Source organism: Colobus angolensis, unplaced genomic scaffold (assembly GCF_000951035.1).
Source record: "Colobus angolensis palliatus isolate OR3802 unplaced genomic scaffold, Cang.pa_1.0 Scaffold289, whole genome shotgun sequence".
Classification (NCBI taxonomy): domain Eukaryota; kingdom Metazoa; phylum Chordata; class Mammalia; order Primates; family Cercopithecidae; genus Colobus; species Colobus angolensis.
This window is the reverse complement of record NW_012116143.1, coordinates 405560-430290: the sequence shown is the minus strand read 5'-3', so window position 1 is coordinate 430290 and position 24731 is coordinate 405560. Positions and strand designations below refer to the sequence as shown.

Below are 24731 nucleotides of genomic sequence, written 5' to 3'. Positions count from 1 at the left end.
TCATCACATTAATAAACAGAAACAGAGCTCAACATGCCAAGCTCAGCAGTGATAAGTCAATAACTTCACATCTCACAAGTAAGAAATAATGGGTCATTAACATTCTCCCTGAAAGAAAGTTCTCAAAAGAGTTCATACTGGGATAATAATATTTTCTAACATTTACTGAGAATTTACCATGTGCCAGGCACTGGATGAAGTGATTTACAAATGCTTCATTAATTCTTTTTCACCTAACTTCCTTTTTCTGTATTTGGAAATAGAGCTTAGTTACAGTCTGCCCTTTATCCATAGTCTACACTCATTAAGTAACTTGAGCACGGTGAAAGCACGTTGCTCCCTCAATTACTAGTTATGTGTCCTTGGGTATGTTCCCCAACCACCCTGAGCTTAGCACTCTCTCTCTCCCCACCACTACCACTCTGATAAAATACAAAATAAAAGCATCGACCTTACAGGTTTGATGTGAACATTAATTGTGTCTATGGATATAAAGCTCCTAGCAGCCAAAAAGCTCAAGATGTATTTATGATGTTTCTATTCTTTGGTCTATTTTGCATTTATAAAAATGTAAAAAGAAAGAGTTTCTGACATGGAAGATAGCATCAATACCTCCCTAATGTCCACTTCACTTGGATGGTGAAGAGACAGGTCTGAAGGATGTTTGCAAAAGGCACTGGGCACATTTTTCTAAAACCTCTATTAATGAAAGGGCACCAGGGACACGTCTTTTTTTTAAGTTTGTACCACACAGCAAGAAGACACAGTGGTGCATTCCAGGGCAATGGATCTTTTTATTTGGAAGGCAGTAGTGATGGGGGTGGAGGAATTTTAAAGGAATCTTACACTTGAAATGTTCACTCAACACCACCTAAATATATAACTGGGTCAGAAACTTAAATAAACATGCATACCACTTGAGAAGAAAGAATGAAGGTCAAGTTGAAGGTGGTTGGGGGCAGGATGGGGACTTGGCCTGAACCTGGAAGAGGTGTCCATAAAAAGCACAGTGTGGAGCAACCAACTTATTAGAGAAAGAATTGCTTGGATTATTTAGACATGGGTAGTTATTACTATCTAAATAACAAAGGTTAATTTTTAAAAGCCAAAGAGTTCTGACACATCACAATTTGCATAGTTCATTCTCAGCGGTTTTTGTTAGTCGTCGTGTTTCTGACAAGTAGGATGTTTTCTCGTAGAGGCTGGTTGGGGTTACTCAGTATGCCTTCCTGTGCTTCTCCCCTCTCCAGGACAATATTTAAAGGGTCTTCAGCCTCAGCTGATTCCAGAAGACATTTCAGAATACTGAGTCAGCACTGAGGTTATCTCTTCACAAGAGACAGGGGGCCTTTAGCATGGAATCACCAGATGTGGTCACTTCTAAACTTCCCTTTCTAGCTCTAATAACCTCTGAAAGAATTTTAAAAGATTTACTCTCAAAGGCAGTCAAAGGTTTGGATGATTCCTGGGGTCTCTAAAGTATTCACTCCCTTGCTAGTTTATTGGTTTTAAGTTCCTGTAATGAGAAACGAAGTCTTATAATGTTATTTTACAACTGCAGATTCTTACCCAGTATACCCTGACAGGAACTAATTCCTCCCAAATGTCACTAGTCAGTCACCCACAAGAATAAATGACTGCTAACACATCCCTTCTCTTTTACAGTAAAAGGAGGGGTTGGAGGCAGGGGGCAGGAAGAGGTGCAAGCGGGAAGATGAAGGTCTTCCTAAAGTGAGAAGAGTTTGCACCAAGCAGTTTAAAGGGCACCCTAAGAAAATAATAGGGGCCAGGCAGGGTGGCTCACGCCTATGATCCCAGCACTTTGGGAGGCGAAGGCGGGTGGATCACCTGAGGTCGGGAGTTCGAGACCAGCCTGACCAACATGGAGAAACCCCATCTCTACTAAAAATACAAAATTAGCCAGGTGTGGTTGGTGCATGCCTGTAATCCCAGCTACTCGGGAGGCTGAGGCAGGAGAGTTGCTTGAACCCAGGCAGCAAAGGTTGCGGTGAGCCAAGATCACGCCATTGCACTCCAGCCTGGGCAACAAGAGTGAAACTCTGTCTCAAAATAAATAAACAAATAAATATAAATAAAAATAAATAATAGGAAGAATAAACTTCCAAGAACACAATTCTGCAAAGACTTAACCCAGAAACATCAATGAGGCACAGAGTATTTTCATCATGTGTGGCTGAAAATAACCACAGATCTCATCTGCATGATTTATGATAGTGGAAACAAATTCCAAACTCGGTAACTGTGGTACAGAAGGCTGCTTTATATGCAAAAGGTAGTTTAAGTCTCAAAATATAAAATGTGTGTATAGAAATACAAAATATAAAAATTGGTAGGTATACATATGAATACATGTATCATTTCAATCAACTGAAGTAAAGTAAAGCCTGGGAATTTCAAATTTTAAAAAGCAACTTCAATGGCCCTTTACACTGATTTTTAAACTAGCATGTACGGGGTGTGTGTGTGTGTGTGTGTGTGTGTGTGTGTGTGTGTGTGTGTGTATAAACTCTTGGCTTCTGAATTATATTTTTAGACTGGGAAAGAGAATGCTTGAACTATAAATTTTAAGACTTCCAAAGATAAAAAGATGAGTTCCAAGGATGGGAAGTGTCCTACACTTTGTAGTAAAGCTTCTGGATAGTGAACAACTCTATACCTTGAACATGGCAAAGACAGTTTCAATATACTGAGCCAACTAGTATTTTTAGCAACAGCAAGTCTGCCCAAAGGACAGGCCCACTACAAATGCTCAAGTTGCCTATGTCTAAAGAGACAGACAACCCAGAGTCAGAACGATAGCATTCAAGGAAATGTTATGGACATTAGCTGCATCTTGTATTTGGTGTCTGGAGTCAAATTTCACAGTATACATGTAAAGTTTTCTGCATATATAGACATATATATATATTTTGTAGGAATAAGTCACTACATGTCAATTTTGTCCAAAGATCCAATCATAGAAGCTAACTTTAAGGTTGAAGAAATTTGCAACTCCGCATCTCAGAATGTTTCACCCAAATAGAAGAATGTGGGATGAGGAATGGTGAGCCAGTTTTCAGATAGGTTGAAAATAGAAAAAGAAAAGAAATTGCTAGCTTTAGAGCATTTAGGACTAATCATCTTGATTGTTGAGGATTTTGAGAAACACAACATAAATAGGAACATAGACTTTGGCTCAAAAGTCATCTAAAAAAAGGAATCAAAAGGGTTATATGGACCATTAGCAAAATAACTTTGAGTACATATCAAGTCTTCCTTTCGCTTAGATAAAAAGAAGTTTAAACAAAGTTCAAATGAAATTCTTTGGGACAAAAGAAGAGATCAATTGCACATTCTTATCAAAGAATCACCCATTATTTCATGAAATGGCTCTATTAAAGTTCAATTCACACTAGTTGCAAAGTATTAATTTACATGTAGCTTCAGATCTGTTTCTATCTACGTAACTTACCTTGTGTCTCTATAGGTCTTGCAACGTGGCAGCTCTGAAACTGGGAGACTGTTTACAATCATTCCTCTTACCATGTTAGGCGTATATATATATCTGCCAAATTCAACCTTTTAAAAATTTCTGCTCACAAATAACAAGACTAAATAACTCCTCCAGACAAGTGACCTAGGTTCTGTATATGAAGGAAAGGAGTTATTTACTTATAAAAGTAACAAACACTAAACAAAACAAGTTTCAAAAGTCTCATTTCTGATACACAGCACTAACAAAAGATAAATTTTTACCATTCAAAAGATTCAGCTATGAGTGGCTAATTTTTTTTTTTTTCCTACAACCTCCAGGTCACACAAGAGTGGTTAAATTTTTAATGGTATTATCTGCAGTACCTAACATTTAAATGTTAAAACAATCAAAATTGAAGTGGGCATTATTTTTACGAAGCCAAGACGCCATAGCAATGTAAATCCAAAATACTGTAGAATTAGGTTTAGGAGTTGTGGCCAACATCAATGCAGAGTCTAAAAAAGGAAATGATGCTCTTGCCTCATGAGGGCTTCCATAGCTTTTATCTTCATCTTCGGTAACAAAGAAGCTACTGGATAATTGCTAGAGGGGATGGTCAGAGCAGCCTTCTCCATAGACACGAGTCTGACAAGTGCAAGGACCTTTCATGGGTAGCTGAATGAGTTTGTTTCTTAGTTCATCCCAGTATCTCATTCTGAGATGATCTCACACAGGTGCTGGGCAAGTAATGTGAATACATGAAATTTAGTATGTATGGAAGACAACAGAGGATGTTGGGGCCTCTGGTGCAAATTAGAATTATACGTGCCCTCTAAACAGCTGATACACTGCTCTAAAATATTGCTACTATTTGAAATTTCAGGCTCAATATTTCTAGATTATTTGATTTTTCAAAACTTTTCCAGGAATCCAGACTTTTCTGTGAAATTGCTCAGTTTTTCTAATGTTGGCATAATTAAACCACCACCACCTTATGTGAACCAAACTCAACACATTTATCATGGCAGCATCTAGCCTCCAGGCTGCCAGTTTGCCAACTAAGAACTAGTATAACATTATCATTTTTATAAAGTAGAACCCAAATGCCAGACACTCTGGTTCTGCTGAGGTTTGACTCTGGGTCTCCAGATTCCCAGGCTGTTAGAATCTTTCTCCTTAAAATGTACATGATATCATTTCTTAACTCTTGGCTCTGCAAGTGTACAGTGTTAAAACTTGATGAAGTTTATTGAGCCATTACAGGGCAAAAATCTGCTATCCTACTTGACCACCCTACACTTCAGAAGATGATTACAAATTTATTTCCTGTTACAAGATATTCTAGCCCTGTATTATGGTGGTATCAAAAAAGACAGCAAAATATGTGTGAGTTCACAGTGTAATTTTTGAGAAGTTAGTTCATTTACTAAACAGTATTTCTCACTCACTCCCAGTGTCTGAATGGCATGCAGCAAAATGGAGAGCCTCTCATCACTGATAGGCAGCAGAATGAGATGTTGTGTGTCAGAGCTTGCCTTGTTTCCGAGAGATCAGAATCTTTATTGAAAGGGCTCCCTTTTTTGATTTCCGGATCAGACCCTGAGCAGTTGATAAAGGAGAATTACTTGGCCATTATCTGAAGTAGTTGTATTTCCACAAAGAGCTAGTGCTAAACAAGAGTTTATCTCTACAACAAGACTGATAGGATTCTTACAGATTATAATTCAATCAGACACCCGAAACAGGACATATATTGGCTAGTGGGATATATGCAAACCTGTCTTCCAGACACAGCAAAATAAATATCTGGGGAATATTTCATGTAGTCTGAATACAGGGAATAAATGTTAGAAAGTGTTGCTTTTAGTTGCTTTAGGCCGTGCCTCTATATAATTCATAATATTTTTATATAAACGTAATCCTAACAAAATGCCACTAGTCCAAAGAGTCAACTATCTATGACCTTTACAATTATTTGATAAAACATTCCCAAAGTGCCTAATGCACTTTTCAAAATGTATTTCTTAGAGTTTACAGCACTCTTATTAGTAGCTAACAGGCCTTACTATCCTCTTTGAATATTGGGTAAACAGAGGAGTACAGATTAAAGGTGAAGTCAAACTAAATTTAAACATAAATCTTCAATCCTATTTAGAATATCAGCTTCTGATATCAGAACTATTTTTCATGACCAAAGGAGACGAGTGTAAGGTTTAAGGGCTTGATTCTGGAATCAGACAGCTTGGGGTTAGCTAGCACGCCGGCTTCATCATGGACTTGCTATAAGACCTTGGATAAACTTCTGGACTCTCTGAGCCTAGTTTTCTCCATCTGCAGAGTAGGGATACTTAATATGCAGAATGACTGCAAAGATCTAATAAGATAACATGACAAAGTAAACAAGCATAGTACTTGGCACATGGTAAGCAGGTGATAAATATTTCCTACCATTGTTCTTATTAACACAGAATGCCCCAAATTTAGAGAGTCAGAGGCCTGGGAGTAAGTATGTACTGTTATATTCCATGACCGTGTTCCCACCAATATTGTAATCTGATATTAATTTCCTAACTATTATGTTTCTGTCTTTCCTCTTCCTAATTGTTTCTTGATTTGTCACCACATAGAGCAACTAGGAAAAGAAATGATGCTCTTGCCCTCATGAGGCCTTCCATAGCTTTTATCTTCATCTTCGGTAACAAAGAAGCTACTGGACGATTGCTAGAGGGGATGGTCAGAGCAGCCCTCTGCATAGACACAAGTCTGACAAGTGCTAGGCCCTGTCCTTCAAACTTGACAAAATGTAGGAGCTGTAACTTTCACATTTTGTCACCTGCAGTTAATTGCATTGAACTGAAGTGGGGTAAGCCGAATGAGACGGCAGAATCCATCCCCATGGGGTCCAGTTTGGAAGTGCTCACTACTTACAGATCCCCCTTCGTCAAGTTCAGGAAGGAGATTCACTTACTAAAACAGTTCCTTAACTGGTTTCCTGTTTCTCTCCTTGACCCATCTGGTCTATTCGCAACCCAGCAAATGAAGTGATCCCTTCAGTATGTGAGTCAGATCCCATCCCCCTCACTCTACCTTCAAAACCTTCCATGGCTCTCCCACCGAATGCAGAGTCAAAGCCAAGGTCTTTCCAATGGCCTGCAAAGCCCTGCATGAGCTGGCCCCAGGTTGTAGACTGTTAATTTCTCAGAAAGATAGCAAGGGAGCTCTGGGGGTTCTTTTTATGAGGGTACTAATCCCATTTATAAGGGCTCCACCCTCATCACTGATCACCTTCCAAAGGCCTCACCTCCTAATACCATCACTTTGAGGGTTAGGATTTCAATATATGAATTTTGGGGACACACAAATGTTTAGTCCATAACACATTGCAACACTTACCTGCATTCCCCATTAATACTCTACCAGGCACTTACCAGTTTCCAGCATCTTCTGTAATTGTCTTATTTATTATGTTTATTGTTTGTAATCTACAGCAAGAATGTAAGCTGCATTAAAATAAGGACTTTCATAAATTTTGTTCACTGTTATATCTTGAGTGCTTGGAAGACTGCCTTGTGCCTAGCCAGTATATATATGTATATATACTAGCCATGTATATATATGATGACATGATATATATACACACATATACATATATATGTATATACAGATGAATAAATGAATATATGGAGATATATATGTTCATATATATATCATATATATATATGGAAGAATGAATGAATGACTGGAGAATAAATAAATGAACACATATACATCAGGCTCTTGGTTCCCAGCAACAACAGCCATCTCCATGAGAAGAGCAATTGGTCAGGGTGAGAACTAGTGGGAAGTGACTCATTTCCAGAGTACAATACCTTCCATTAACACCATGCAGATGCCAGCAGGTGTGCTGCTTTCTCCAGGTACCTATCTGAAAATGGACTGAAGATTTTGCTCAATTTTTAACAAAAACTTCCAGGGTGCTTTCACAGAACTTCCGACCAAGCTAAAGTGTTATGTTTTAGGATGTCTGCAATCTGGTCCTGCATCATCCACTAATGAGTTTTGAGGCCTGGGGAAAGTCAATTAACTTCACTGGACCCAGCAAAGTCTATCATGACTAATTCTCCTTCTAGCTTAAAACATCTCAGGATCTGGAAAAAAGTGAAAAAGAGTCAAGCCCTATTGACCACCCCTCTCCTTCCCTCAATCAACGAATTGTAAATAAACACCCCAACTACCCCAATTTTAATAATTCATCTTAACATGAAAACCAACTATCCTATCTGGCCCATCTCACAAAATGAAGGAAATTAATAGTTAGGTGTGGCTTATCTAGAAATAGCTGTTCCAGCTCAGGTGATAAGCTGGGAGATGGTTCTAAAGCTATATTAATGCTTTTTTAAAATTGAGAACCATAGCCCTGACCAAAGAAAACACCTTTCTACAGACAACTATAAAATAGCTATGATTTTTTCTTCCATGATTCCTTGGCTATCATGAATAATGCTGCAATGAACACAGGAGCTCAGATGCCTCTTTGAGATACTGATTTTATTTCCTTTGGAAATATACCCAGAAGTGGGGTTTCTGGATCATAAGGTAGTTCTATTTCCAATTTATTCAGAAATCTCTATAGTATTTTTCATATGACTGTACCAACTTACATTTCCACCAACAGTATACAAGGGTCCCCTTCTCTCTACATCCTCACCAACAATATACAAATTATTTTTCTCTCTTTTTTTTAATTTTAATTTTTTTGGTAGAGATGAGGTTTCATTAGGTTGCCCACGCTAGTCTCAGACTCTTGGGCTCAAGCAATTCTCCCAGCCTTGCTTTCCCACAGTACTGGGATAATAGACATGAGCCACCATGCCCAGCCAAATTACAATTTTTATTTGTTGATTATATCTTAATACAACTGGGAGAAAAAAGTCAGGATACCAGTTTTCCTTGGGGTGGCAGTGATTGAGAGGGAGCACAGGGGGACTTCCAGGGTGCTCATAATGAACTGGCGGGATAATAGCTATCATTCTCTACGCGTCATCTGCTGCAGCTTCTGGCAATTCAGGGTCATTGCTAAAATGCTAAATTGTTGACAATGTAGAAGTCCTTTGGAAACACAAAGAAATCTTAACTCATGCCACCTCATCATATGCTGTTGAATCTGCAGGCCTCAGGGAAACTGAGCTCTCAAAAGTACCTGTTGCAATCAGGTTTTGTTCTAACAATATAATTTTCATTCATAAACCAATGATTTTGTCAGCATATTACCCAGTGCCTTCCAAATGCTGCAGAGGAAGGCAAAAGACACAATCCTTGCCCTCAGAGAGCAGACAGTTTTTTATAAGGAGCAAGGACCTCCCAGTGGTAGCAATAACAAAAGAAGCAGCAGAAAGGGTTCAGATGCTGAACTTAAGAGAAATTTCAGGTCAGGTACAGTGGCTTGCACCTGTAATCCCAGCACTTTGAGAGGCCAAGGCAGGAGAATCGCTTGAGACCGCGAGTTTGAGACCAGCCTGGGCAAGAAAGTGAGACAAAAAATAAATAAATTAGCTGGGCATAGTGGCATGCACTTGTAGTCCGAGCTACTCAGAAGGCTGAGGCAGCAGGATCGCTTGAGCTACGGTATTTAAGGCTACAGTGAGCTCTGACTGTGCCACCGCCCTCCAGCCGGGAGGAGAGAGCAAGACCCTGTCTCTAAAAGAAAATGTACTAAACAGAAAGATTAGAAAAAAAAAAAAGCAGACGCAAAAAAGAAAAATGTTTTTAAAATAAAATTACTGAAATTACTACCTCAAAATAAATATTTTCAACACAATTAGTATACATTATATCAGATATCCCCACCATGTCACTACATGTGTATTTTTTCCACAAAAATGAAAACAAACTATATCTAATTATAACTTCTTCAAAAGGCTTTACAAAGTCCTATTTTATTTTATTTTATTATTTTTGTGTATGTGTGTGAGACAGAGTCTCGCTCTGTCACACAGGCTGGAGTGCAGTGACGCTATCTCAGCTTACTGCCACCTCCGCCTCCCGAGTTCAAGCAATTCTCCTGCCTCAGCCTCTAGAGTAGCTGGAATTACAGGCACCCACCACCATACCCCACTACTTTTTTTGTATTTTCAGTAGAGACAGGGTTTCACCATGTTGGTCAGGCTGGTCTCAAACTCCTGACCTCAAGTGATCCATCCGTCTTGGCCTCCCAAAGTGCTGGGATTACAGGCATGAGCCACTGTGCCCAGCCCCTACTACAATTGTTAATACTTCTCCATTTAGAAATGTGGAGCTACATCATTTTAATTGTCTGCACTCTCCCTTAAGTGACTCCCTATTGGTTAACTTCTACATACATCTTTATATGAAGTTACCTAAATAAGTGACTTTATTTAGGACACATTCCTGCCTGTGAAAATATGGAGTCAAAAGTAAGGTGCTGGCTTTGGAAGGGGTGTGTGTGTGTGTGTGTGTGTGTGTGTGTGTGTGTATGCCAACTGCCCTTGAGTTAATAAGTTGGACCAGTGTTCATTCCATGAGCAGTGGGTATGAGTGTCCATCCCGGGCATTATAATTAAAAAAAAATCTTTGCCAATCTACTAGGCAAGAAATGGTATCTGTTGTTTTCTTGTGGATTTACGTTGTTAGTAAGAATAGCCTTTTAATAACACCTTTATTGATAATTGATATTGCTTACTTTTTTGGTTGTAACATTTTCCTTAATCTTGCTATTAGTAATTTCATGTTTTTCCTATTGATTTATAAAAATGCTTCATCTCTGAAGGCTACTAAATTCTTTGCTCATTATATATAAAATGAATATTTTTACTCAGTTATTTGCATTTTTACTTTATGTTTTTTGTTAAGAAGACATTTAAAATATGTATATAGTCAAGTCCATCAAAATTCTATTTTATGGTGTATCCCTTTGTTGTCATATATCTCTCTTTAGTACTACACAGTCACATTTATTTTCTCCCACTGCTTTTGTATGTTTAATATTCATATTTACATCTATTATACATTTAGAGGTCTCAATGAAAACCTACTGTAACTTTTTTAGAATCACATAAACTATATAAAATGTGTTTACCCCCAAATAATTTTTCTTTTAAATTTGGAGATGAGTCTCAGGAAAAAAAATAATCCCAATGGTTCATTTCCAAAGACTGAGTACTCATATTAAATGACATGAAAATCTTGTTAGTTTTATGAGCTAACATTTTTATGTCTTTTTTGGTCACTGATTGTATTCACTGTCTATATTCTGTCTTCTTCACTGCACTGGAAATGTCTGATGCATTAAAATAGTTACTTCTACCCAAGGCTGAGTACTTTGGGAATTCTCCATGAAATAGCCATTACCGGATCCACACAGCTCAGCACAGTATTTGGCATATAGTAGGCTCTTGCTAATTCAGTAAATTTTTTGTGTTAGGCACATACAAAACCTCTGGAAAATGAGCAAGATGGTAAGGGGTTAAAAAGGTATTTTTAGAAGTATTAATATCACAACAACATGTGGGATGAACAGAAATTGAGAGAGAGGAAGAGGGGAAAGAGGGACGGAAGGATGGAAGGTAGAGGGAAGAAGAAAGAGTGAAAGAAAAGTAGATCAACACATAGGAGGCCACTGTAAAGTCCAGGCTTTCACTGAATGGGCCTATACTAGGGAGGTGATAATAAAATTGGCAAGGGAAGGCCAAACCAATACAGCATTATAATCTTGCTGAAGGACTAAGTGAATAAAAGTTCCAAGGACAGAAACCAGGAAGGTGAGAAAAAGACAGTCTGGGCTTGGCAGAGCAGCGATAGGGTTTGGTATCAAACACAGTAAACTCGTTGGTGGGACAGCCAATTAGAGCTGCCTCTTAGACTGTCAAAGATAAAGGACTGCGGCACATAGCTAAGTGGACTAGGGGAAACATGAAAGGAAAATAACCTTTGCAGAGTCCCTACTTGGTACCAGACACTATATTAGCTATTTTACCTACGGAGTTAAAGTTTATGTTTCAGAGTCACCCACACCTCAGTGATAGACAGAGAATCACATAGAGCTTGGTTAGATCCTAGCTCCATCCCTGCTAGCTATGTAGACGTTGGAACAGTTTACTCATTTTTTCTGTAAACCTTAGTTTCATCATTCAAGAAATTAGGGAAATAATAATACCTAACTCAAAGAAGCAAAATAAATGATACAATTAATAAACTGTAAATAACATGGTGCCTAAAATAAAAACGCAATAGAAGTTTGTCAATTAGTGAAAAAAACAAAAACAGAGAACTCAACAATTGGCTTTGGGGATGGTCCATATTAAGGGATAGAAGGAATTTTTAGAGATACTGAAAAGATAGGTATTCAAGGAAATGGGAGAAAATCCTGAAAACAATATGTTACGGACATCATGGGGGCTAAGGGTTAAAGAAGGAGTTAATCAAATTTAGTCATGAGGATAGAAAAATGAACCATTTGGCCCTGTTTGTTCTTCATGTAAATAAAGGAAATTTGGACAGTACTACATACCCAAAGTTGGTCATCCATGCCTGGTGGGTTCTTTTTGATAAAAGCACCATAGTATGTAGCAATATTCCGGTGATGAGAATATTTCTTCAACATGTTAATTTCTTGTTTGATTTCTTCCTCTTCATCCTATATGAGAACAATATAAAAATTCTGTCATGAAAATCTATTGTTGTTAGTAGGATTCTGTTCTTCAACACCATCTAAATTCTTTCTTAAGGTTTTTCTTCCTTGGTGGCAAATAAGCATAATTATTACATATGAGGGCAAAGAACAATTCTAAAACATAACACACTGGCTGTCTAAGAGAGTCTTCTGTTTCTACAACAAACAGGCATAGCACAGTTTCTTGGAAAACAAAACAAAAACACTCCAAACAATCACTCATCTCTTCACCTAGAAGAGATCAAGGTAGAAAGACTACTGAGATAAAATTCACTGTGGGCCCCTGGGAACTACATACATCAAGTAGCCATTACTGATCCTATCTGGTATAAGAAAGATTGAGGAAAGTAAAAGATATTAAAACCATGGGCTTTCAGATTTAAATTTTGTTAGGTTCATTTTCTTTGAAGGCTCCTTTCATTGAAGTACCTGACTGAAGATAATGAAAGTCAGATGGGAAAGGGAGCAAAGGTAAGTTCTCTAGATCTAAGGAAGTTCTCAAAGCAGGAGTACCCAGCTCACCTTCAGGAAACTCAGCTTAGAAAGAAAGGGGGAAAGGTGGTGGTGCTGAGGATGTAAAAAGAGACAACTCTGTTACAGAGTTAGTTTCTTAACATTCAGGTTTCATTCATTGTGAATTTTGATTTGGAATCCAACCTGGACCCTTTTCAGAGGTCCTGGCAGTGCTGGTGGAGACAGTGTGACCTCCCATAATTTTATTTTCTTGATGTTTATACATTGGTTGGACTGCAGAAGTGTGTTTTATTGTTGAGGTTGGGGGAGAAAGTTTCTACCTCAGGATAATTTTTTTAGATGCAGCAGTAAGCTATGACTGTCCCTGTGTGTAAGATGTGACATGCCATGATCTGGAAAACTACCCATGGTGTCCCCTGTCTGTACCCTCCTCCACTTGCTGCACTGCCTCCTTCCAGTGTCTCTGCATTACTGGGACTTCCTGCAGTCTCTCATGTGCTGTCTTCTTTCCCCGGCCTCTTCTTCACATAATCTCTACTCACCGTTCCTGATTGAGTTTAATCGACATTCACCAGGGATCTCTTCCTTAATTCTCTTAGGCAATGTCAAGTCTCCCCACCGCATCTGGTCATAGCCCCTACACTCCTTCACATACCTGCTGCATTTGTTGACAATGGCATAGAGGTATGTCCCATGATTGCCCCATTATTCGACTCTCTTCTCTATATATTGTAAGCTGTCCTCTCCAGATCTTCAGATCTCAGTTCGAAAGTTCCTTCCCCAGCAAAGTTCCCTGATCTGCCCAATTTGGTTCTAGCCCCATGAATCATCATGTATCTTTTCCTTTGTAGCACCTATCAGAATTGCCACCCACATTTATCATTTGATTAAGGTCTCTTCTCCTTATCAGTATGTAAGAACCGTAAACTCAGGAATCCTGCCTGTTTTGTTCTCTACAACATCCCTAGCACCAAGCAAAGTGCCTGTGAATAAATGCAACTAAAAGAACAGATAACTGCAAAGAGCCCAATGCCTAGAGCAGCATTAGTTGATGTCAGAAGGAACAGGTAAGAATAGAGTAAGAAGAGTGGTGAAGTGCTGACATTTGCTGACCATGCTTACTTACTAAAATAAGCTTTAGGAAAAAACGAAGGGGATTTGCAAACCTAGGAGAAGTAAAGCATGTTACATATCACATGGCTTAACTAAGCTGAAGACTAGGTAATCTCAAAATAGCATATATGCTTGGGATGCTGAGCTAAGGAGAAGCATGTGGCCAGAACAGCGGGGAAGGGAGTCAAGGGGCGAGACAGGAGAAGGCACACTGCTGACCACCTATTCTTCTCAGCAGCTATCAGAAATCCCCCACGCCTTCACTGCAGGTCATGGAGAGAATGACCTTCACCGGCCTTCAACTTGTTGAAGGGCCCCTACAGCGCACCTCCAATGTCTTACTACGGTGCACAGTAGCTATTTTAAACTTGCTGTATGGGGCCAAATAATTGTGGATGAATGTAGGATGTGAGTAGATGTACTCTGGGGAAGCCTAAATAGAAAAAGGGAGAAAAACGACCTGAGGGTTTCTGTGGGCAGCACAGCATCGACAGCTGCTTCCATTAAAAAGGCAACTACGTGAGGTAATAAAAGACACGGATCACTTTCCAACTGCAGCCTGTCAATCTTAGCATCAGTCATTCTTAGTGAGAAATCAGCCTGCTTCTACAAGTATTTACCGCTTGCCTCCTGGGTTCTTAGCAGGATAGTGGGTAATGTGGGAAAGAGAGAGGAGCGGGGGACTGCCTATAAAAAGCTCACCATGTCATTAAGAAAATAAGAGCTTATAAAACAGTTAAATAATAGCAGAAGAACTATGTAATTAAATCCAAAATAAATAGTACTGGAGGTCAGAATAAAGTCAGTCATTCTCCATCATTTTTCAAAGGTAAACTGAGGCAATATGACAATAAGGACAGCATATGTACTGGGTCTGGGATCAGAAAGATGAGGGTGGGCAGATGGGGTGCATGTTGAGTTTGGGTACCATTCCTTTCTGGCTGCAGGACCCCAAGAAAGTCACCTACCTTTTTGGACCCTAAGTTTTCTCATTTATAATGAGATAAAGATATTTAAGTCCCAGCATTTTGTGGTAATTAGATAAAGGATGTGTGTTATCAAGTGTACTATGAAGTAAATGTTATTACTAATCTACGTAACCAAAAAATAAATAAATAAAAGGGCAGGGAGGCCAAAATGTAAATCACTTGAATTTTAGGTTTAAGTTGCACTGTTTCCAAACACACTTATGGAACCACTGTAAGTCATGGTTAGGTAGTTCTAAAATATAAATCCTTGATCTTATGCAACCTTTTAAGTGAGCATGCAATTTAGCAGACCTTACAGGGCTACTGTTTATCCAGATTTTTAGTCTAGGGCACAGATGGCAGTAAGTTATTCAGTGAAATAGGAAGGAAGACCCTTACTAGTGACAAGAACTCATTTAACCATGCTGCAAAGACTTCAGCCTCTCACGATATGACCCATCAAGGGAGATGAGTTACAATGCTTTCCAAAAACACAAAGAGAGCAAAGGAGGCTAGAATTAAACTAAAAAGTTATAAAGGAGGAATATCCTCTACTTTGTAAATGTACTATTTCTAAATCTTAAGTATTAAGCACAAGGATCAAGCCCTCTGATAAACTAATGACCACTGGGCAATAATGAAAAATAAAGTAGTGGTACCAAATTATCACACATTTAAAAGAGTAACTTCAATAAGCCAAGTCCGGTACTGTAGGAAGAAGCATTACTTAAATCAGAAGACTTCCAAATCCAGTCATATTCATTATGTTAACCTCAGCCATGGCATTTAAACTCTCCAAATGTCAGTCATTTTCAGCTATAAATAGGAATAAGAATACCTATGTAAGCCACTTCTCAGGGTTTAGAAATGATTAAGTGCTTATTTAAATGTAGCTTTAGTATTAATATAAATAAGATAATATTATTTCTCAAGATCACAGGATCTACTTATTGCTTAGTGTTTGTGGTAGACTGAAAAAGAAAATGGCCATGATATGTGTCCTACCTGCATCAAGAGGTGAAGTCTATTTCTCTTCTCCTTGAACCTGGGCTTGGCCACATGACTTGCTTTGGTCAAGGGGACATTAGCAAATGGGATGCAGCAGAGGCCCGAAAAGCACTTGTGCCTTGAGACTGGCCCTCTCCTACAGCTTGCCAGAGAACCCTTCAGCCCCCATGTGAGAAACCGGGATTGGCCTTCCAGAAGATGAGGAACCATGGGATGATAGGCAGTTTTCAAACCCAAGGAAATAGATAATTCCAGTTAATGCTTTTAAGCTACTGACCACCTCTGATGGCAACATGACATCACCATGTGGTCATAAAATATAGCCAAAGCCAAACCTTCATGTCATGTTTACTGTGTACCAGCAGCTATGTATGAACTATCTTACTGAGCACTCAGAACAGCTATGAAGCTGGATCCTATTTTACAAATGAGTAAAATGAGTCTCAGAGAAGTTAAGTAACTTTCCCAAGTTCACTCATATTTTAAACATTAAACCTCAGATTCAAGACCAGATTTGTCTGTCTCCAAAGCCAGTATTCATAATTCGATACAGAAAACCACTAGTCAAACAAAGGGCAATTATCCATGGTGACCAAAACCAAAGCTGTTAATCAGAAGAGTTTAAGAGCATCTTAAGCCAGGATGGAAGAGAACCCTGACTTTGGTCTTCCAATTAAAGGAGCTTGTTAGCATACAATAATATTTGCTTATGATTGATTTCGAGGAATAAAGAAGGGATTTTAAGTTGCAGATTGATTACACAGGGGAATACACTTTAAGTACCTATGATATGCTAGGATTTAAAAATGGAATAAAAAATGTATTATTAGTTATATGCTCTGTAATAAAGTCTGCCTAACATTTAACTCTCAATCTGTGGCACAGGAATAAAACTATGCAATTCCTACAGCAAGTCCAAGAGACTGGTCCGGATGAAGTCTAGAGAGAAGTATAAGGTGTACAGATTCATAAATGACACCATCCCATAGATGGGTGAACACTAGCTAGAACCATCTCTGCTCCCGCTCATCTGCACAGCTTTCACAGCAGCTGTTGCCATTAAGCAGGTGTTTGTGTTATCTGTCATTCTCACCTTCAGCATTGACTGAATGTGGCAAAAAGTAGGAGACAATTTATCATTAAAGGACCACAGGCTACAAGAATTTGAAGGGATCGTCACTATGATCTAGAATGTGGTTTTAGAAAAGCTTCTAAAATAATTTGAAATAGTGAAATCCCTACCTGCAATATAAGTTTTTTTCAGGATGCAAATATATAGCTGACAAAAACTAAATTTTTAAAATCCATAAACATTTATTTAACTATGCAATATCTACTTATACAATTAGTCAGTGACAACAAAGAAGTGTGAATACAAAATTAGAAAGAAATTTAAAGCTACACATCAGCTCCAATATCTTATTAATTTTCATTTTTCTTTCAGTTCTATAGGATGGAGAAAAATCTTCATTTTCTAAGATAAATAGTTGAAATAGTTAAGAGCATGCCTTGAAATTTTAGTAGGATCTTCACAATCAATGCCACTCTGCACATGAATAGGGTAACCTAGCAGCACAAATTAAGAAGCTGGCATTTTTCCAGTGTGTTCAAAGTTGGTGTATAACATACAGTTTGAGGTCTGCTTTTTAAATCACAGTTTATTATATGTTAAAATATATTTAAAATTAAATGAGAATTAAGCATGTAAATCACCTTAAATTATCTCAGGGTCAAGTTACGCACCTTTGGGTCTGTTTCCTTAAATCTGTTACATCTAACAGATTGTAATAAATTAGATTGTAATAGATAATTACAATAGATTGCAATAAATAATTAGATGTAATAAATCTATTACATCTAATAGATTTAAGGAAACAGGCCCAGAGTGGTCCAATGAGTTGTCTAAGTCCCTATCTCTTCATTGTAGCATTGACAGGACTTTACCAGGACATTCCGCAGGCAGCACCTGAATTTGCTGTATATATTAATTCTAAGTTAAAATAATTCATTCAAGAATGATTTACTCAACCCAGCAAACCCATTACTAGGTATATATCCAAAAGAAAACAAATTGTTCTGCCAAAAAAATACCTGCACTCACATGTTCACTGCAGCACTATTCACAATAGCAAAGACATGGAATCAACCTTCATGCCCATCAATGGGGGACTGGGTAAAGAAAATATAGTATGCATACACCACGCAATACTATGCAGCCATAAAAATGAATGGAATCATGTCCTTTTCAGTAACATGGTTGACCTACAGGCTATTATCCTAAGCAAATTAATGCAAAAACAGAAAACCAAATCCTGCATGTTCTCACTTATGAATGGGAGCTAAGCATTGGGTACGGATGGTCATAAAGATGATAACAATAGACACTGGGGACTACTAGAGTGGGAAGGGAGGTGGACAAGATTTAAAACTGACTGTTGGGCACTATGGTCAGTACCTGGGGTGACAGAGTCATTTGTCACAAACCTCAACATCACACCTGTCAAGCATCAAACCTACACATGTACCTCCTGAATCTAAAATAACAGTTGAAAAAAAAACGTAAAGAACAAAAAAGAATTATTTACTAAGTGCCTACTATATTCTAGTCATAATGCTAAATGCCAATAATATAATCACACTACAATAGGCATAACAGATTCAAGTTCTGCCACAATGAAGCTTACTACAGTTTAGTGGAAGACACAGATATGAATCAAAGAATGACAGATATACGCAAAATTACTACCAGGAGAAGTATCTGGTAGCTGATCTAATTAACATCAAGAAACCTAAGTTTGAGCTGAGTTCTTTTTTTTTTTGAGACGGAGTCTCGCTCTGTCGCCCAGGCTGGAGTGCAGTGGCCGGATCTCAGCTCACTGCAAGCTCCGCCTTGCGGCTTTATGCCATTCTCCTGCCTCAGCCTCCGGAGTAGCTGGGACTACAGGCACCCGCCACCTCGCCCGGCTAGTTTTTTGTATTTTTTTTGGTAGAGACGGGGTTTCACCGTGTTCGCCAGGATGGTCTTGATCTCCTGACCTCGTGATCCGCCCGCCTCGGCCTCCCAAAGTGCTGGGATTACAGGCTTGAGCCACCGCGCCCGGCCTTGGGCCGAGTTCTTAAGGCTAGGTGAAAGTTACCCAGTTGGGAAGAGAAAATGTGATGTAGTGTGATTGGGACAGAAACATTTTCCTGGCAGAGAAAGTGTTTGCCAAGGTCGTGTGGCTGGAGAGAGGGTAGTATGTTGTCTACTTTGGAGGCTTTTGGTGTTATAAACAGAAAAATAAAAATTGTCTGCAAAAGACCTGGTAATAATAACAACAATATGCACTGAATACCGTGTTCTACATATTGTTCTGAAACCCTTTATAAATAATGATTAATATATTTACATCTCACACTAACTTTGTGAGAGAAGTGGCATTATCCACATTTATAGACGTAGAATAAGGAGGTCAAGCAATGTGTCCAGGGTCTGAGAGCTATGAAGTGTCAAAACTAGGATATTCCACAAGACTGACATTGTGCAGGGCTTTTCTTTGCCAGTAGGCTAAGACCTGCTTTCTCTTACAATGAAGTGGAGTCCCTTAAAGGAGTAGATAACAAAAGGCTGATGTACATCCTTCTTATACCCAAGCCTGCACTGAGGCATGACTCCCAAGAAAACCACGAATTAACAAAAAGACCCAAACTCAAGTAACACAGAAGTAAACAAGTTTTAAACCTTGCAATAATGTCATTCATGTGGCCAAAGTCTACCATAAATGGTGTGGCTTACATCTTCAAGGATCCGAGACTTACAATTCAGGTAACAGCCCACAGGAATTGGAATGAGTTTTTTTTTTTTTCCTGATAGTATAAACAGTGTAATTTATAATGTCCCTCCTTTTGGCTTTGGTTATTGGGAAAAATAAACAGCAAGTTCTCTGTGGCCTGTAATTTCAATCTGCTTTTCCTTCACCTGGCTTTCTAATCTTAATATTGTTTTCATATTTATTTTTACATAAATATGCATTATACGCCACATATGTTTTTACATTATATATACTATATATGCATTATATAAGTGTATTATATGTATACCATTACATGTATATTATATATAATATATAATACATAAAATATAGAATTATAAAATATATAATATATATTATGTATGTTATATATATTCATATAATCAGTGAAGAATGATTTACTCAACCCAGCAAACCCATTACTAAATTATATATTATTATTATAATTATTACATTATATATATTATATGTAATACTATATACATAATTTTATATATAATGATATACACATAATACACATACATAATACATAATGTAGCACCTACTAGGTGCCAGTGCCAGTGCCAGGTTCGACCTTAGCACGCTCTGCATGGGGTGCAAAGATGGATAATGCACCGTTCCTGTCCCTGGTCTTGAAAGCTTATTGAAGTCAGCAGGTTTCAAATGAGAAAGAACTTTTAATGAAGGAAAAATAAAAGTGGGTGAAGGATATGGACAGACACTTCTCAAAAGAAGACATTTATGCAACCAACAGACATATGAATAAATGCTCATCATCACTGGTCATTAGAGAAATGCACATCAAAACCACAATGAGATACCATCTCACACCAGTTAGAATGGCAATCATTAAAAAGTCGGAAAACGATACATGCTGAAGAGGATGTGGAGAAACAGGAATGCTTTTACACTGTTGGTGGAAGTGTAAATTAGTTTGACCATTGTGGAAGACAGTGTGGCAATTCCTCAAGGATCTAGAACTAAAAATACCATTTGACTCAGCAATTCCATTACTGGGTATATACCCAAAAGATTATAAATCATTCTACTGTAAAGATACATGCACACATGTTTACTGTGGCACTGTTCACAATAGCAAAAACTTGGAACCAACTCAAATGCTCATCAGTGATAGACTGGATTAAGAAAATGTGGCACATATACACCATGGAATACTACACGGCCATAAAGAAGATGAGTTCATGTCCTTTGCAGGGACATGGATGAAGCTGGAAACCATCACTCTCAGCAAACTAACACAGGAACAGAAAACCAAACACTGCATGTTCTCACTCATAAGTGGGAGCTGAACAATGAGAACTAATGGATACAGGGAGGAGAATATCACACAATGGGGCCTGTCAGGGGGTAGGGGGCAAGGGGAGAGAGAGCATTAGGAGAAACACCTAATGTCTATGACGGGTTGATGGGTGCAGCGAACCACCATGGCACGTGTATACTTATGTAACAAACCTGCACATTCTGCACATATACCCCAGAACTTAAAGTATAACGAAAAATAAATAAATAAAAATAAAAGCTGAACTGCCCAAGTCATTAAACAGAAATCCAAAATACTGATGAGGAAGTCAAAGAAGAAAAACAGAGCTCAACAAGAGAGGACCTGGTAAAGTCAAAAGAGGGAAATAAATATGAGGTGGGAAGTGTTGACAGCACAAAGGAAAGGATGGACTTGCAGAAGGAGACCTTGTATTCCACTGGTTGGGAACTTGGTTGGAAATCAGGCTTTGAACAGCCCAGTCAGTGATTCCAAGCACCCCAGTTTCTGTGTGCCAATTTTTTCATCTATAGGCATCTCCACCCCACTAGGGGGCTAAAGGAATTAATTATAATTTTGATCAAATGCTTTGAGGTACACAAGTAAAAGGAACAGTGAATACAAACTATTATGATGTAAAAAATATTTTTAAAAACTATTGCTCACGTTTATTAGTTTGGAGGTATAGATAGTAGCCCCCAGGCCTATTTTTTTGCCCTTAAGCAATGTATCTAACATGTGAGCATACACATATGAGAAGCCCAACACCCAGGCCATACACACAGCATGTACGAACATGTGCAGAGACCCAGGCACACATAAGCCACCAAAAGGGGTCTAATCTGTATGCAAGAAGAGGACAGATGCTAAAGTGTGCATGGAGTGGGCAGCTCAGTTGTTCATTTTTAGAACCCTAGAAGCTTTCCAAGTTCTACATGCTGTATAGCACACAGAATTGAAGCACTGAAAATAGCACAAAAGGTGGAGGGTATTATGAAGACAAAAAAGCCATTTGTTTATCTTTTCTCTGTTGAAAGTTTTGACCATGTGCTTGATCCGACTATTCTGTCTGCTAAAGACACTTACATAAATGGCTCCAAAGTAAAAGTCCCAAAGAACTGTCCAGAGGGCCTCTGTGGCAAAGGAGCCTCAGATGGGAATCCCTAAGCTTTGCTGACATCACCTGAAGGTCAAGCTCTCCAGTCTGGAGGTGCACCTCCCCTACCCCTTCACTTGGCTAACCAAGGTCTACTCATCCTGTAGATCTCACACAGCTGTCACTTTTTCAGAAATCATTTATTGGCCACTCAGCTAGGTCAGTTTCTTCTTAAATTCTCTCTTCATACTCTGTATACTGCTTGGAAGCTAATCAGAATTGTGACTGCTATTGTTTAACCACTAAATGTCTTGTACTGAAATATAAGATTCCAGAAGGTAGTGCCCATGTCTGCCTTGTTCACTGGATGACTCCGTAGCATGGTGCATTCATTCATTCTCAAGTAAATGAATGAATTAAATCTTGTGATTTCAGCCTTCAGCCTCTGGACTCTAGCTTCACTTTCTTTCCTGGATCCTGCTCTAGTAAGCCATTTTTTCAGCTACATACTATTCAGGATAAGGCTAACAACTCTGTAACTGAGGTGGTAAAGATAGGGTGAGTGCGGCCGGGCGTGGTGGCTCAAGCCTGTAATCCCAGCGCTTTGGGAGGCCGAGACGGGCGGATCACGAGGTCAGGAGACCGAGACCATCCTGGCTAATATGGTGAAACCCCATCTCTACTAAAAAAATACAAAAAACTAGCCGGGCGAGGTGGCGGGCACCTGTAGTCCCAGCTACTCGGGAGGCTGAGGCAGGAGAATGGCGTAAACCCAGGAGGCGGAGCTTGCAGTGAGCTGAGATCCGGCCACTGCACTCCAGCCTGGGCGACAGAGTGAGACTCCGTCTCAAAAAAAAAAAAAAAAGATAGGGTGAGTGCAAACTATTTACCCGTATCAGCAATTAACTAACACAAGTTGGCATGCAGGTCACAGACCAGGCTGTCATCAAAATACACAACTAGAGGATTTTAATGCACATGAAAATCTTTTCATTCCTATTGCCTGTCTTATTCAATGATTCAATGTACCTTACTGGCACTAACCATTAAAATCATGTATTGAGGACCTATTATGTGTCAAGTACAAGGTATTATATCCCATTTAAGTCCCAAAACAAGCTTGCAACATTAACCAATAAGAAAACTGTGGCTCAGAAAAGTTAAGATTTGCCCACGGTCACAATCAGTAAGAAGATGAGTGGAACATAAGCCCAGCTCTCTCTGAATCTGAAGGCCATGCTCTGGCAATACTCTCCCATTTCTCATCCTATAATAAGATGTCTGTAGAGAGTGTGCGTATGCATGTCCCGAGTGGCTCGACTTGAATTCCATCCCTGCCATTTACTATCTGTGGGGCTCGGGCAAGTTTCTTGGGCTCTCTGCTGTCAATTCCTTTGTAAAACAGATATAACAGCAGTACTCTCCTAATGGACGAGTTTTAAGGATTAAATTAATTTATACATGTTAAGTACTAACAACAATGCTTGGCACATAATAAGCAATCAGTATTAGCCCCTTTTTGGCCTGTGCCTATTGTCATTATTATTATTAACAATACTATTATGTGCATACTATTAATTACGCCACTGAACTGCCTCCCTTTGGGATGAAAGAACCAAATGTACTTGGAACAATGTGTCCCCTTACTCTTCCAAACAACCCAAGATGAAAAGATTTTTCTTTTCTTTCTGTGCAATTTCAGCAAGCATTCACTGAACCCTTTTAATGATGGGCAAAGCAGTCTACTACTGGGGGAAGACCACTTCCTTACTCTTCAGAAAGAGATGGAGGCGGGTCAGAAGCTTCACCTACAGAAATTCAGTAAGACAGAAATAGGAATTCAGGGAAGCAGGGCTTAGCATGGATCCTCCTAGTAGGCAATCCTACCGTGTTACTCTCCTGTTCAACTCTGGCTCTTGCGTTGGCTCTAGTAGTAGTTTGAGGAAAGGAGTCAGGACTTACGGTCTCCCACCCTTGGTTTAAAAAAAAAAAAGAAAAGAAAAGCAAGTCTCCTTACATTTCTTTTATATATTGGGTTTTTCCCAAGACTATTTGATCAAAGTGTTCTACTGAGAAAACTGAAAATTAAAAACGTTGTAAACTCCTTGTCACAGTATTCAATTCCTTCATGACCTGGCCCCTCCTAATGTGTCTAGATTCATCTTGTATCAACCCCTTCTTGGCACTTCTAACCTCGAAACTAAGCTATGTGCAGTTTCCAGAACATGCCCTCTCAGCCTCATGCTTTGGCACTGGCTGTATTCTTGGCTGGAACGTCCTCACCTGATTGTCCTCCTGGGCTTCCTCAGTGAGGACTGTCTCCTCACAGTCCCATCAAAGTTTACAAGTAACATTATTTACAAATTCTACAACCTTGTTATAAAGTGTATAACCTTTATTTATAAATATTTAGGGCAAGGTTGTGTTACTGTGAACAGGCAAAAGACCATTTTTTTCATCTTTAAACTTCCAGTGCCGGCCGGGCGCGGTGGCTCAAGCCTGTAATCCCAGCACTTTGGGAGGCCGAGACGGGTGGATCACGAGGTCAGGAGATCGAGACCATCCTGGCTAACACGGTGAAACCCCGTCTCTACTAAAAATACAAAAACTAGCCAGGCGAGGTGGCGGGCACCTGTAGTCCCAGCTACTCGGGAGGCTGAGGCAGGAGAATGGCGTAAACCCAGGAGGTGGAGCTTGCAGTGAGCTGAGATCTGGCCACTGCACTCCAGTCCGGGCGACAGAGCGAGACTCCGCCTCAAAAAAAAAAAAAAAAAATTTCCAGTGCCTATCATAAAGTAGATTTTAGTAAATGTTTGTTGAATAAATCAATGAAAAAAG

General features: G+C 39.0%; 1 protein-coding gene across 8 annotated transcripts in view; it reads right to left on the bottom strand.

The window, feature by feature from the left end:
• TNIK (TRAF2 and NCK interacting kinase) overlaps positions 1-24731 on the bottom strand; it is a 415617-nt gene that overhangs the window by 144922 nt on the left and 245964 nt on the right. For all 8 annotated transcript variants that reach the window (XM_011948978.1, XM_011948979.1, XM_011948982.1 and 5 more), the window contains exon 4: positions 12003-12128. In XM_011948978.1, the coding sequence (XP_011804368.1) occupies positions 12003-12128 (126 nt within the window). The remainder of the gene's footprint in view (positions 1-12002; positions 12129-24731) is intronic.